Source organism: Hippocampus bargibanti, linkage group LG13 (genome assembly GCF_051943395.1).
Source record: "Hippocampus bargibanti isolate YZ-2025 linkage group LG13, ASM5194339v1, whole genome shotgun sequence".
In the NCBI taxonomy this organism is placed as follows: domain Eukaryota; kingdom Metazoa; phylum Chordata; class Actinopteri; order Syngnathiformes; family Syngnathidae; genus Hippocampus; species Hippocampus bargibanti.
In genome coordinates this window covers 8,151,263-8,165,161 of record NC_142746.1, presented here as the reverse complement: position 1 = coordinate 8,165,161, position 13,899 = coordinate 8,151,263, and the positions used below count along the sequence as shown (strand labels likewise).

At 41.4% G+C, this 13,899-nt stretch overlaps 1 protein-coding gene and 1 long non-coding RNA gene across 2 annotated transcripts; one reads left to right on the top strand and one right to left on the bottom strand.

The window, feature by feature from the left end:
- Window positions 1-2,553: 2,553 nt before the first annotated feature.
- Window positions 2,554-13,899, top strand: wnt8b (wingless-type MMTV integration site family, member 8b). Its single transcript, XM_089011679.1, has 6 exons — window positions 2,554-2,656; window positions 3,650-3,683; window positions 5,249-5,387; window positions 7,021-7,146; window positions 8,226-8,368; window positions 10,671-13,899. The coding sequence occupies exons 1-6, from the start codon at window positions 2,586-2,588 to the stop codon at window positions 11,238-11,240; spliced, it is 1,083 nt and encodes a 360-aa protein (XP_088867805.1). The 5' UTR covers window positions 2,554-2,585; the 3' UTR covers window positions 11,241-13,899.
- On the bottom strand, window positions 5,199-11,055 carry LOC148889205 (uncharacterized). The gene is made up of 4 exons (XR_016116854.1): window positions 10,918-11,055; window positions 10,648-10,781; window positions 8,760-8,883; window positions 5,199-5,377 (listed from the first exon to the last, which is right to left on the bottom strand). It is a non-coding gene; the product is annotated as an uncharacterized LOC148889205 (long non-coding RNA).

Here is a 13,899-nt window from a genome sequence, read left to right as displayed (position 1 = left end):
CTTGTGATTGCCATCTGGCTAACTCATGTTTGTCGCACGCACACGCAAAAAGAATTGTGCACACTTGCGTCACTATCTCGCTGGGCATTTTTAAGATAGCGCCGCACGTCGTCTGAGTTGTTGGGACATTCCTCGTTTGACAGTTCGTTGCGGTGCAGCCAGTGTGTATCAACGTTTGTCGTCAAAGCAGCAGCGAATTGAACGAGTCTTTTTTTCAACACGTTGGAATGAGATGTAGAGTAACAAAAAGAGGCGGGGAAATATATATAAAAGGTTAATGGAGCTGTGAACTACATTACCCCCTGCTGGACAAATAGGGCTAATGGCAGAAAAAATGAAAAAAGAAGCACAAAAAAGTAATTTGTTGCCATAAATTACTCCAAAAAACATTTACGAATGTCAAGGGCATATTATGGAATATCACACATCAAATACATTATTAAATGAACAAGTCCAATAATTAAAATGGTCGATTCAAATTAATGTGACGGTTTACTAACTGTCGTTTTAAGACACAACAAAATACTACACACTAAACCGCCCGAAAAAAACGGACTATGATTTATCCTCAATTTTTGAAATTACCCTAGGGTAAAAAATAAATACTTACGTAGTGAGAATGTACGTATAGGTAACGTCACTAAATATTCATAAAACTTCCAGAAATATATTTCCATTCATTTGGGTGTACCTAATGAAGTGGCCGAAATCTGACCACCTCATTTCCATTATATTACACACACGCGCGCACGCACACACACACACGCACGCACACGCACACGCACGCACACACACACACACACACACACACACACACACACACACACACACACACACACACACACACACACACACACACACACACACACACACACACACACACACACACACTAGGATGGAACCCTTCTTTTAACCATTCGTTTGTATCTTAATCCAAAAACATCCTTTGAAAGTATTTTGTCCTAATCCTAATTTGCACACAAGAAGGTTGTATTTCCAGGGAGAGAGACCTGCATGCATGGCAGGATTTATTTGGGCACATGAATTGTCCCCTCTTTTGGGATGCAAATGTCAAATGTTGACTGATTGGCAGTCCACGACGATTGCCACCTACTTTGATTTGAGGTTACGAACACGCCGATATATTTTATTATTTTTTTAAACCATTTCTACACAGCCCTCGTTTGATCCCTTTAATTAATTATATTGCCAAAACGTGCTTTTCTTCTTGCTGTTATTTTGTCTCTAATTCGTTGTCTGTGGTACGCGTTCCGATTTGCAGACTGTTTAGTCTGTTTACTTTGCTGCAGTGTAAATTGAATTCAGTCGTAAATCAATAATAATAATAATAATAATAATAATAATAATAATAATAATAATAATAATAATACATTTCATTTACAAGCGCCTTTCAAAACTCTCAAGGTCACTTTACAGTCACATGATCAGTTTTTCTGTGGTAGATAGCTAAATCAAGGACGGCAGGCAAAAATATGTCATTGTAAAATAAAAATAACAAAATTCTGCGGATGGACAAATGATATATATATATATATATATATATATATATATATATATATATATATATATATATATATATATATATATATATATATATATATATATATATATATATATATAATCAACAAAATCTGTTGAAGAATCAAGTTTAAGTAACCTAATTATCAAGTTTAAGTCATCTGTTGAAAGTAAATACCAGAATATAAAACATTTTAATCGTGGAAATTGTTTTTCCCAAACATCAAAAACTGATTTACACGGGTTTAATGCTCGTGTTTTTAAAATAAAGAATTTAAGCACGTTTATTCAAATTGTTCTCAAACGAGGACGCAACGCAAGTGGTTATCTTGCCAGTAGAATAAAAAATGTATGTTGATCATGACATTTTACATAAAAACATACACATTATTGACAATTTGAAACACAGACCCGAACTCTTCACATTTAAAACCCGATTATTTTACATGAAGAAATAAAGTTTCAATAACAGAATTCCGTCATCAACTGTTGACCTGCTTATGTTCCCCCCATTTTCCAATTAATCACATGATTAATCAGAGTGCAATTTTCGAAGAAAAACAACTTGACCACTTGGATACATTGACGTAACGACGCCATTACTGATTGAATCACAAACGTATTTTGTGTCATATCAACCTAACACGTATGTCCCCAATCCCCACGGAAGTCAGCTCCAGTGTTTTGTTTTCGTTTGTTTATTGTTTAGTTTTTCAGTCTTTTCCCCTTTCGTCGCAGGCGAAGCAGATCGTCCGTCTCTCGAAGCCCCCCCCCCCCCCTAGTTTTTATAATCTCGGTCTCCTCTCACTGCCACCACCGTCGCGACTCTTTGGGATTGACCGCGAGGGGGAAAGAAGATGGGGGAAGGTGAGGGAATAGGTTCAGGGGTGTGCGGGGCAATCTTTAATTAAGCAGATAATCTCTTGTTGAGGAAGAGAGTGGCTCCATTTCAGAGCGCCCCCCCTCCTCACCCCCCACTTTCCTCATCCTCGTCCAGTTTTGCAGGAGAACCTCTTCAGTCTCCATCTCCTTCGTCACCTGTCAGCATGTTCGTGCATTGGGAGGTTCGCTTCTACATTTTCATCCTACTAGCTCACATGAGGTCTTACTGCTGCTGGTGAGTGCAGTCCGCCCCATTTCCTCTGCATGCGTTTAATACACGCACTTCATTTTTGATTGAGCTATTGAAAGGAGGATACTTTTTGAGCAATATTCGTTTTTGTAGTTTATAATGCTTGGGTCACATTCCAATGGCATTTTTGGAATAGTAAATAAGGAAGATAGGGAAGAAAATAATTACATAAAAACATTTACAAATTAAGTAAATACATTAGTATGCAAAGAGAGAAAGCTATTATGTATAGCTGCAAATAATACGTGAGAATGTAAACAACCAAAATGTTCCTGACTAAGGAATTAGATAACTATCCGTTAAAAAGGGAGCAAAGCAGTCTGTCTGTCTGTCTGTCTGTCTGTCTGTCTGTCTGTCTGTCTGTCTGTCTGTCTGTCTGTCTGTCTATCTATCTATCTATCTATCTATCTATCTATCTATCTATCTATCTATCTATCTATCTATCTATCTATCTATCTATCTATCTATCTATCTATCTATCTATCTATCCATCCATCCATCCATCCATCCATCCATCCATATATATATATATAATTCCAACTAATTTATATGTATTATAGTTGGAACAAATTAAGTAAGAACATTTCCATTAATTTCAATGGGAGGAGATGCCTTGAGATACTTGTGCTTCAATTCTTGACATGGTCATCGAACTTTTTAAATGTATTGCTTTTGCTGATCCCACCAGAGAAATTGTAGTTTCTATCACACGCTGCTAGTTGTTTGTTGTTCGCAGTTAACCAACGTCACCTTTCTTCACTTCAAATGACTTGAAATGATTTCCCGCATCCATCTATTCATTTCCTGAGGGATGTAACTGAGCTGTCACTCGTGTATAGAAATAGCATAAGTACAGTGACTATTATGGGATATTTCCATCCTTATCGGTTGTGTGTGATAGTTTCCCATGCGCTAATGAGTGGAATGTGTTATGGACACTGAGCTTCCCGGAGTTGAATAAGCTGTCTCCGTTTCCAGGTCAGTGAATAATTTCTTGATGACTGGACCCAAGGTAAGCCAACTTCCTTTTGATCTCTCCTTCCCATCCCCAGGAGAAAAAAGGACAAAAAAACATGCTCCCACTTTTACTTTTTCCTCACTGTGTGTGAGTGTGTGTGTTTCTCACTCCTTCACGTTTTTGTGTGGTGTCCATGCAAGGATTAATGCACCCATATTCTTCCTCATTCTTTCCCCTCCTGCATGCGTACACTTGACCTTATTGGGGAGGCTGTGTGTGTGTGTGTGTGTGTGTGTGTGTGTGTGTGTGTGTGTGTGTGTGTGTGTGTGTGTGTGTGTGTGTGTGTGTGTGTGTGTGTGCGCGCGCGCATGTGTGGGTGTGTGCGCATGTGCGTTTGTTTGCAGCAACGGGTTAATGTGTTAAGACGCAAAGGCGGCTATTGCTTTAGTGGGTGGTCATCATTAGTGAGACCCTGGGCCCCGTGTGTGTGTGTGTGTGTGTAGTGCTACTCGAAAAAAAGCCACTTGAGAAATATTAGCCGTCTGATCATTCACACACTCATCGTGGTGGGCAGTGCAATTTGTACCTGATCCACCACAATTGCATCACATTTGGAGAAGAAATTCACAAAAACAAATTTGATTAGCTGAGCCTTTATTCGTCTCACAATGGAGATATTTACATTTCACAGCAGCAAAAACAAAATGCAGGAGCTGCTGTAAAGGCAGCCACTCACGCGGCACCTTCTTGAAGTAAAAAGCTGAAGAGTTTAAAGTTGGAATGAGTTGATTCTGTCAAGAAATGTGAAAATTAGCAGCAAATATTTGAAAGACATTTTAAGTAGTGGCTATTCCAAAATTTGAAAATAAAAGCTATGATCTATGATCTGAACGGTTTAAATTTGGAATGGTTTGAAACGGTCAAAAAATGTGCGAGTCAGAGCTAAAATCCCCCACATTATTATTATTTTGAATATGTGAAACAAAATTGTAATCAAAATGATGTCAATACATTAAACGTGTGACGGTTCATCAACATGTGTGGAAATCAGAATTTTTAATAACAGGCTTTTATAGTGACAAAAAAATACAATACAATACAGTATAGCGCTTTAAAACAGCTGAAGCTGTAACAAAGCTCTTAACATGAACAACTATCATATTCAGGAAATAAAGCAGTTACAAAGATAGAAAAAAAGCAACAAGAACTTTTTTTTAAAATCCAAACAGTATTTATCATACACTCACTAAAGCACAGATTGGGCATGCATTTCCACACACGTAAAAAAAAATAAAAAAAATAAAATTGTCATGTTGAAATATTTTTATAGGCTAAAAAAAATTGCTGTGTCTGGTTCTGTCAGGTTCATGTGCATTTAAGAGGCAGGGCTTGATGAGAGCCTTGCGACATTAACTTCTCTGTGCGAGTGTCTAGATGTGAGCAGTGCTCAAGTATCCTCATTATGTCTGATTATTCTCCCGGCGTCCAATAAATGGCCCAAAAGTAACAACTGCTGAATTTGGCTCTCCTTTGCTACACGATAAGGGCATCCACCAAATAACTGTACTGTAAAACCCTTTACAAATCTCTAATCATGGATTGGTTGTGCCTCTGTGCAGGCGTACCTGATCTATTCCAGCAGTGTGGCGGCGGGGGCCCAGAGCGGCATTGAAGAGTGCAAGTACCAGTTTGGATGGGACCGCTGGAACTGCCCTGAGAGAGCCTTGCAATTGTCCACACACAGCAGCCTGCGCAGCGGTAAGTGTGTTCATTATTTGAACGACTCGTTGAATTTTTAACATGTGACAAGTACTCGTGTGCAGTTTTCCCCCTTGTTGTTGAGTTGACTCGACTATTAAGGCAACTTCAAATAGGGAGCATAAGTAAAGGGAGCACAAGTAAAGGGAGTCACTGGTAATGCTCTTTTTTTCGTTGCTTTGTGAGATTTCTACTTGGTCGAAAAAGCAAATTTGAGATTGAGGTAGAGCAAACATTGGTATATTTTTGGGGGGACGTACCATTTTAGTACAGTGGTACCTCTAGTTGTGAAATTAATTGATTTTGGAAGACATTTCTTAACTAGATTAGATTAGATTAGATTAGTCTCACAGTGGAGAAATATACATTTCACAGCAGCAAAATTATGAGAGGATCTAGAAACTAGAAAATCTTAGTAGAGTAAATGCCCTTATCCGTTCCCAAATTCAGACATAAATGGATCAAAATATGTCACCAATACATGTTCATTCACAGTTACATTAAACAAGGGTGTCAAACTCATTTTTGCCGTGGGCCACATTGTAGTTACAGTTTCCTCTCGAATGCCGTTATGGATTTAGGGAAGCCATTAGAATGTTTAATCCCCTCAACATTTTACATAGAGAGCGCACAGCAATTCGTTTTCAAATTTGAAATAAAAAATAATGACTGTTTTTGTGGTTTACATATGACAATTTAACATTTTGGTTTGGACTTTAGCAAGCATTATGGCATTTAACTAGCTTGATTTGCTTTCGCGGGCCGAATAAATGGATGTAGTGGGCCAGATTTGGCCCCCAGGCCTTGACTTTGACACCTCTGATGTAAAATTTCATGCTTCATGGCCCGAGTGGCGAATGACATAGACACATTGCTATTCACACACATAGAAATGCTCTTAGCCAATGAGACGCCAAGAAGATGTTTGGTCACAGCCAATGGCAGAGCAGCTTTAGGTGTGGTGTGTTCATGAAACTCTGAACTGCTATTATCAGCCCATACTCTATATTTACCTTTTATATCTTATTTATTTATTTGTAACAAGAGGAAATATTTTCCTGTTGAGGTATTTCGTAACTCGAAATGTTTTTATGAAGAGATGTTTAAATAGAGGTACCATTGTATTAGTATCACACAGTTTTTAACTTGACTCAGTGGTAGACCAAAGTGAGCCTCACTAGTAAGATAAATTATTGTGCAGAATTGGACTCAAAGAGATTTTCATCGCCGCTATTCACGGTATGAGACTGTTGCATTTCCTTTTGTTGCACGTGCCAAAACAAACAGACTAATCCAACGTTCTCACCGGATCACTGGTGGTCGTGAATGCGACGCACTAAGCCAATTAGTATTGGGAAGAATGTGCATGGAATTGAATTGAGCAGACGTTTGATTCAGGGGACATTTATGTTGTTTTTTTTGAGTGTGTTTCAATATAGTTTAGTGTATTTGGTGTAAATATGTCAAAAAGTTTTTGGACTACAGTTTCATGATTTGGTGAATTTTAACTTCTCATCGGTGGGTGTGGAATGTATGGAGGTTTGGAGAAACAAACGTATAAACTTAAAACAGCATCATATGGCGGGCCGTGATATTTCCATGATGACGATGATAAAATGAGTCTTTCTGCCAGCTAATCGGGAAACGGCATTCGTGCACGCCATCAGCTCAGCTGGTGTCATGTACACACTGACCAGGAACTGCAGTCTGGGCGATTTCGACAACTGCGGCTGCGACGACAGCCGGAACGGGCAACGAGGTAAGAGACTTCTGATTAGAATGTAAAATATCATCCATCATGCCTTTTTTTAAACTTTTCAGTTTATTTCAATGGAGTGGACAGGTTATCATGATCATGATAACCTGTAACCTGATAACATGTCCATTGCAGTAACTGCTTTGCCTCAAAGGGTTTGAATTTCTTTTGGCAAGACCTGTACCTGTGGTGACGGCAAAAAAATAATTCAAATACTCATGTCTGTCATTTTTCTTAAAGAAAACTCACTGGGGTATTCCCTGATTGCAATGGCGGGCCGTGGATTTCATCGCTAGGCCTTCAGTAATGCTATGTCTGAATCAATACCATTGGAATTTCAGAATTCATGGTCTAAATAACTGCCCAATCTTTCTTAATAATGTGTATCTTTTCTTGAAAAGTCCATCTTGAAAATGCCATTAATGGTAAATCTCCAACCTAATCCGTTTCTTCTCCTCCTTCACCCATTGTGGGTTGACAAAACTGCGATTAAATCAAGACAATATATTTGTTTATGCAGCTCGCTACCGATACAGTGTGCTAGCTTGGGCCAGAATGCGCTTGTCACTAGCATCTAGTAATACTATGATTGGCTAGTAACTAACCAATCACGGTTTCCGAAAACTCTGACACTTCCAGTCCTTTCATGCAGTCCTTGCGTTGCCAACTCAAAATCTGATTGGGTAAAACAACAGTTTGATTGACACATTTGATGCGACAGGGCGCACAGAACTGATTGTGAAGGCGTCCAGATAGATTTCTGACCCTGAAAACAAATGATGGCTGACATGTGATTGGTTAAATGCTTAAATACGAAAATACGAGTTTGGAAGTAGCACAACAGGGGAAAAGCAATGACAGGAAGCTGAAAGACAATTTGGAATAATTTAATACGAATTCATGGACACAATATAATTAACATCAATCTGTGATTCAGATATTTTTAGGCCAGCAGAGAAGGCCTTGCAGGCCCTGACGGCCCACCACTGATCAAAGGATAAAAAAATGTCAATAGAATACAGTACACCGTGATCTTAATATGTTATCGTAAATGCCCTGAATATTTTTTTCCTCCCTTCCAGGTGGTCACGGATGGTTGTGGGGCGGCTGTAGCGACAACGTCGGCTTTGGCGAGGTCATCGCCAAGCAATTTGTCGACTCTTTGGAGACCGGGCAAGACTCCCGAGCGGCTATGAATCTGCACAACAACGAAGCTGGCAGGAAGGTACGCTACAACATCCACTGATGTCCTTTGAGTTTTCTATAACAAGCCATAGAGATGTTGATATTTTTGGGACTCCTTCTGGTCCCTCCAGTTGTTTCCACCCCCCTACCTTGCAACACTTCTCCGCGAGTGTGCCACCCAAGCATCCTCTTTCACACGGCGATAAGTGAGGTGCCACTCGTCCCCGATCATAACAGTGTGTTCGCTGTACCAGAAGGGCCTATTTAACCGACCCTGAATGACGATCCCTCAACTCGAGAATCGCAGGCATGCAAGCCTAATTGGAGATCCAGGGGAGCCAGACATTGCGCAGTATTTCTGTATTGTAACCCCCCCCATCCCGTTTTTTTAAAATAAGTGTTTAGTTTTATTCTTGCAATAAGGAACCCACGTTTATGTTGGTCTTTGTCCGTCTCTGGAGGTATTCCGAGGGGACCACAGGCATGCAGCTGAAGTACTCTTTGTTGACGGTGCCTTTGCAACCCCCCCGTCGGGCCTCGGGATCCCCATGGCACCTGGAGCATCATTGTAACAGAAAAAAAGGCATAGAAAAAAAAATCCTTTTTCATATCCTCACTCAATGGGAGTCTCGATTGGGTCTTGTCACTCTCGGAAAACATGATGATAATGAACTGGCTAAATAAATACTGGCGTTTCTTGAAAGGGCGAGAGAGGGGGTGTTCAACAGGGGGCTCAATGTGAAACTTTTGGAACGACAAAAAGGAAGAGGGGGCGTCCTCTTTTCAAGCGCGAAATGTTTTGTGTTGCTTAAAGTCAGGAAGTGCCAACGACAACAAAAACACAGCCGAGGACCTGGAGGCGGTCACCTCTTTCTTTGACTATGAGTTCACGCTTTTGTTTTACTCGAGTATGGCGTCTTGAGAGCACCATTTGTTTTTTGAAAACACCCCATTTAGGTGACACTGAACGTTCCCCGTCTGTCTGGGGTGGAGTTTTCGTACCTTGCGGTTATTCTGCTGCGCTCTAATCTAGGTTAAATATTGACAACATGCACTTGATTCATCTTCCTGATCCATGACTTTCAGTGGAATACATTTGGATTTTTTTTCAAAGTAAATAAACATCCTTTTGGGATATATCTTGGTGGCCACGCCCGGTTTAGCTGTAGTCTACTGTTTTAGATGTCTCGCTCTTCCAATGCACCAAAATCAAATGATCAGGATTGTAAAAAGCTTCACTCATTCACTTCTATTCACAAATTTATGCGGGAATTGAAAATGACGTCGAGTGCCATTCCCGAATTTGTTTGGGTTTTGTTTTTTCTTGTTTGGGTGCCAATAAAGCGCTGGCATCTGTTTTTCCCCCTCCACAAGGGGAAGTATTTGCCTTTTGTTCCATGTTAGCGCTTTGTTGCGGCTTCAGCTGTTGTTAAAGCGCTATATAAACCAATATGTATGTATTGTATCGTATTTTGGACAGTCGCCCTCATTTCAAACTCATATAAGTCCAGACCCATATAGCTTAGAAATTAACTCTTTTTTTCTGATGAAAGAAGAGAGTCAAAGATTTCTTACGCTGCATTGAATGTTTGTGTTGTTCTAAAACTCAATATTCTGTGAGTCCTGGAATTTGAGTTACTATGACAAAATCTCGGGCAGTGCAGTGGTGACATTTTTGTACATGACTGGCAGTGAATGAGTTAATGATGAACTGATCAATTGTATCATGTATGTTGGAGGAGGGAGATATCAAAAACAGGCTGGATATGGCTTCTGGAAGACCAGACTTGGGCACCTCTGGTTTAAAAGAAAGCGGGGACTCGAATACAAAACAAACTGAGACAACAGGGCACTCCTGGGCCACCTGGACAACACTCGAGTGACTAGAGGAAGTGGAGGCAAGGAACATAAATCTGATGAGAAAACCCAAATAAAGAAACCAAACTTGAACAAAGGACATGGGAAAAACGCTAACAGTAGTTAAATGAAATCCAACAAAAACGCAAATCGTGACAATTTGCCCTCAACCATATTTTCTGATCAGATAAGTGAAATTCTGGACAGTCGTCCTCACTGCAGCGGGCAGGTTTTTTTTCCACTCTTTTTTACAAGATTTCAAGATACACCAATCAGTGCCCAGAATCACTCTCAACACAGATTCCAAGTCACAGATACAACAGTGGAGAAGGTGGGCACAGTGAGCTCAAGTGAAGCTAACGCGCAATTTATTGATTCATTTTTAACTAGCGCATATGATTTCCCGAGATACTCCTGACAACCTCTCCCAGGTAGGAAATCGTCAACCGATTGAACGCTCACCGGCCGGTTTATCTCGACTGCAGGCGGTGAAGGGGACCATGCAGAAGATGTGCAAGTGCCACGGCGTGTCAGGCAGCTGCACCACGCAGACCTGCTGGCTGCAACTGCCCGAGTTCAGGGAGGTGGGCAACTACCTGAAAGAGAAATACCACCGAGCTCTGAAAGTGGACCTCCTGCGCGGGGCCGGCAACAGCGCGGCCAGCCGGGGGGCGGTGGCCGAATCCTTCAGCTCCATCTCTCGCAAGGAGCTGGTCCACCTAGAAGACTCACCCAACTACTGCTTGGAGAACCGCACGTTGGGTCTGCCGGGCACCGAGGGTCGCGAGTGCCTGAAGAAGGGCAAGAACTTGAGCAAGTGGGAGAAGCGCAGCTGCAGGAGGCTGTGTGGCGAATGCGGCCTGGCCGTGGAGGAGCGCAAAGCCGTGACTGTGTCCAGCTGCAACTGTAAGTTCCACTGGTGCTGCGCGGTCAAGTGCGAACAGTGCAGGAAGACGGTGACTAAATTCTTCTGCGTTAAGAAAGGAGGCGCTAGGGGGAGGAATGAGAGCGCGGTCGGACGGCGTAAGACCCTCAAGACCAGTAAGAAGCACTGAGCCTCCCCTTGGAATACTTTGGGTCACATGGGGGTCGGAGCGGGGGGTTGGTGTACATTTCCAGTAACAAAATAGGCGATTTCAAGCGAGTTGCTTGAAATATGCTCGAAGAACTCCTCCGTCAAATTCAGACACATTTTCCATCCGCCTATCCTCACAAGGGTCACAAGATGTGTGCTGGAGGCGATCCCAGCCGTCTTTGGGCAGAAGGCGGGCACACCCTGAACCGGTTGCCAGCCAATCACAGAGACAAACAATCATTCACGCTCACACCTGGAGACAATTTACAGCAGGGGTGGCCAACCAGTCAGAGACAGACATTTTTTACTATGTTACTGCAAAGAGCCACATCAAGATGGCGGCGCGTGAACACACAGCGGCTCCCCTCTCTCTCCCGGGAAATTGGCGTTTTTGCGTTTATTATGTTTGTTAAAGTCATTATAAGTGCCTTGCACGCTGGCTCCGAGAGGACAGTAATTTCATCTGTGCTGTATGTCATGAATATGCGCATATTTGACAATAACGCTGACTTTGATAATCATGGAAACACATGAAGACCCCATCGCCCCATCCCTCACACACACAGACCTCTGCTCAGACAGATTTATTATAAGTATCACATTTTAAAATCAACAAATATATCGGAAATGGACTCCTAGAGTACTAAAACCACAGGCAACAAAGAACACTGTCTTTACACACACAAACTCAGTTCAACCAAGTCCACAAAGAAAAATATAATAATTTACAATCGTGTGCATGTTGCTTCGTGGGACTTCTGGCATTCTTTGTCTTGGACAATCCTCATTAAATCTGGCTTGCATTCTGTTGTTGCCACTCGAAGCAATTCTTTTACATGAGTGTCAGTCAGAACCAATGGATGCTTTGATTTCACATGTTTCAGGGTAGAAAACATAGACTCGCAGACGTATGTTGACCCAAACATTGACAGTATCTTAAGCGCAGCCAGTTTGACATTGGGGTATTTTTCCATTGGCACGTGTTTCCAGAACTCAATGGTCCCTTCCCTCAAAGCAGGTTTTAATTGACCTTCCTCGCAAAGATCGATCATCTCTAATTCAGCCGCAGCTTCATCTGTGACTAGCGGGTCTTTCATACAGTCCGTCTCCGCATTAAACGGGTCGACAAGGAACGTAATCTGCGGCCTTTTCAGTTGTAGATCACAGAAACGGGTCACAAAGTTTTCGTGCAAGTTTTCAACCAGTGTTGCATATCTGGCTCTTTGCTTATCCAGGGCGGCGCTGGTGACTTGCCCACTGGCTTTTAGCAGAGTTGAAAAATGTGTTAAATTTCCCTTTTGAATATGCAGAATTTTTGACTTACCCTGCAGGGTAAGGTTCAGTTTGTTCAAGTGACACAGCATGTCGACTAAAAAACCCAGATCCATAATCCACTCATTGGTATGGGCAGATTTGCTTTCGCAAATGCAGCCATCATTGTTTCCTTCACATCTATGCCACTGGTTCTGTCTTTTAATGGCACAATATCAAGGAGTTCTTCTATGATCACACAATCCTTTGTCCCAGAAAGTGCAAATATTGCCAACTGAGGCTTGTCTTGAATGTCACAACTTTCATCCAATGCGACACTAAAGTACTCACATGCTTGAAGGTCAGAGTACAGCTGTGATTCAATAGCGATGCTAATGTCTGAAATTCTGCGTTTAACAGTGTGGCGGGACAGTTGGACATCTGCTACCATTTGTTTTAGTTTGTCGTTTTCAGGACACAAGATTTCAACAGCGTCACTGAGGCATTTCTTAATAAACTTCCCTTTGTTGTATCGCTTTTTAGACTGTGCAATGTTCCAAGCCAGTTGGTATGATGCAAGCGTTACGGTCTCTGGGTGCTTTGTAAATTTTCGTTAAAAAATTATTTGCTGTTCAATCTGAGTTTTTAAAGTGACCAACTTGTGCTTGCGAAGTTCAGTCCCTTTGGGGAATTCTTGGTCGATGTTCGCGTGGAGTGAACTGAAGTGGCGCTGAAGATTTGACGCTTTGAAATGCGCCAATGACGCCTTACATATAAGGCAGAATGGCTTGCCCTTACGCTCAACAAAAAATATATAAACTCTCCCACTCTGTTAAAAACGTCCTGTGTTCGTCTTCATATTTTCGTTTTGCTGTGCATTTTTTCCTGCCATTTTGAGAGCGAACTGGACGCAATTGAATTTTTTACGTCATAAACAATTTGTGTCAAGTGTCTGACTGTTTGGCCACCCGTGGTTTACGACATTGATTTTCATCTCACGCACATGCGTGTTAACGTCACATGGTCAGCTTGATACTGTAATTTCACGACTATGAGGTGCACTTAAAAGTATTCACGACTCTCAGGTGCCCTTAAAAGTCTTAAATTTTCTCCAAAATGTGCAGCGCGCGCTATGGTCATGTGGACGCCCCTTAAGAGCCGGCCCCTCAAAGGACAACCGACGTGACTTCTTTGTTTCCTAACTGACATCAGAAAAACGTTTTATAGCATCTAAAATATCCAAAACACGCAGCATGATATTTTTAGTGTATTTAAATGTATATAAGATGAAGCACTTTGTACTGTACATTGTTAATTTATTGCACCGCCTTACCGTAGTTGTTTTCTTATTAGCTTTGTTTGTTTTTTATTTGGCCGTAAAGAAAAAA

Excerpts from the sequence above, each read along its gene's own strand:
- wnt8b (XM_089011679.1), top strand. The coding sequence starts at position 2,586 with ATGTTCGTGCATTGGGAGGTTCGCTTCTACATTTTCATCCTACTAGCT. Across the intron at positions 2,657-3,649 it reads ATGAGGTCTTACTGCTGCTG|GTCAGTGAATAATTTCTTGA; the intron begins GTGAGTGCAGTC and ends CTCCGTTTCCAG. Across the intron at positions 7,147-8,225 it reads CAGCCGGAACGGGCAACGAG|GTGGTCACGGATGGTTGTGG; the intron begins GTAAGAGACTTC and ends CCTCCCTTCCAG.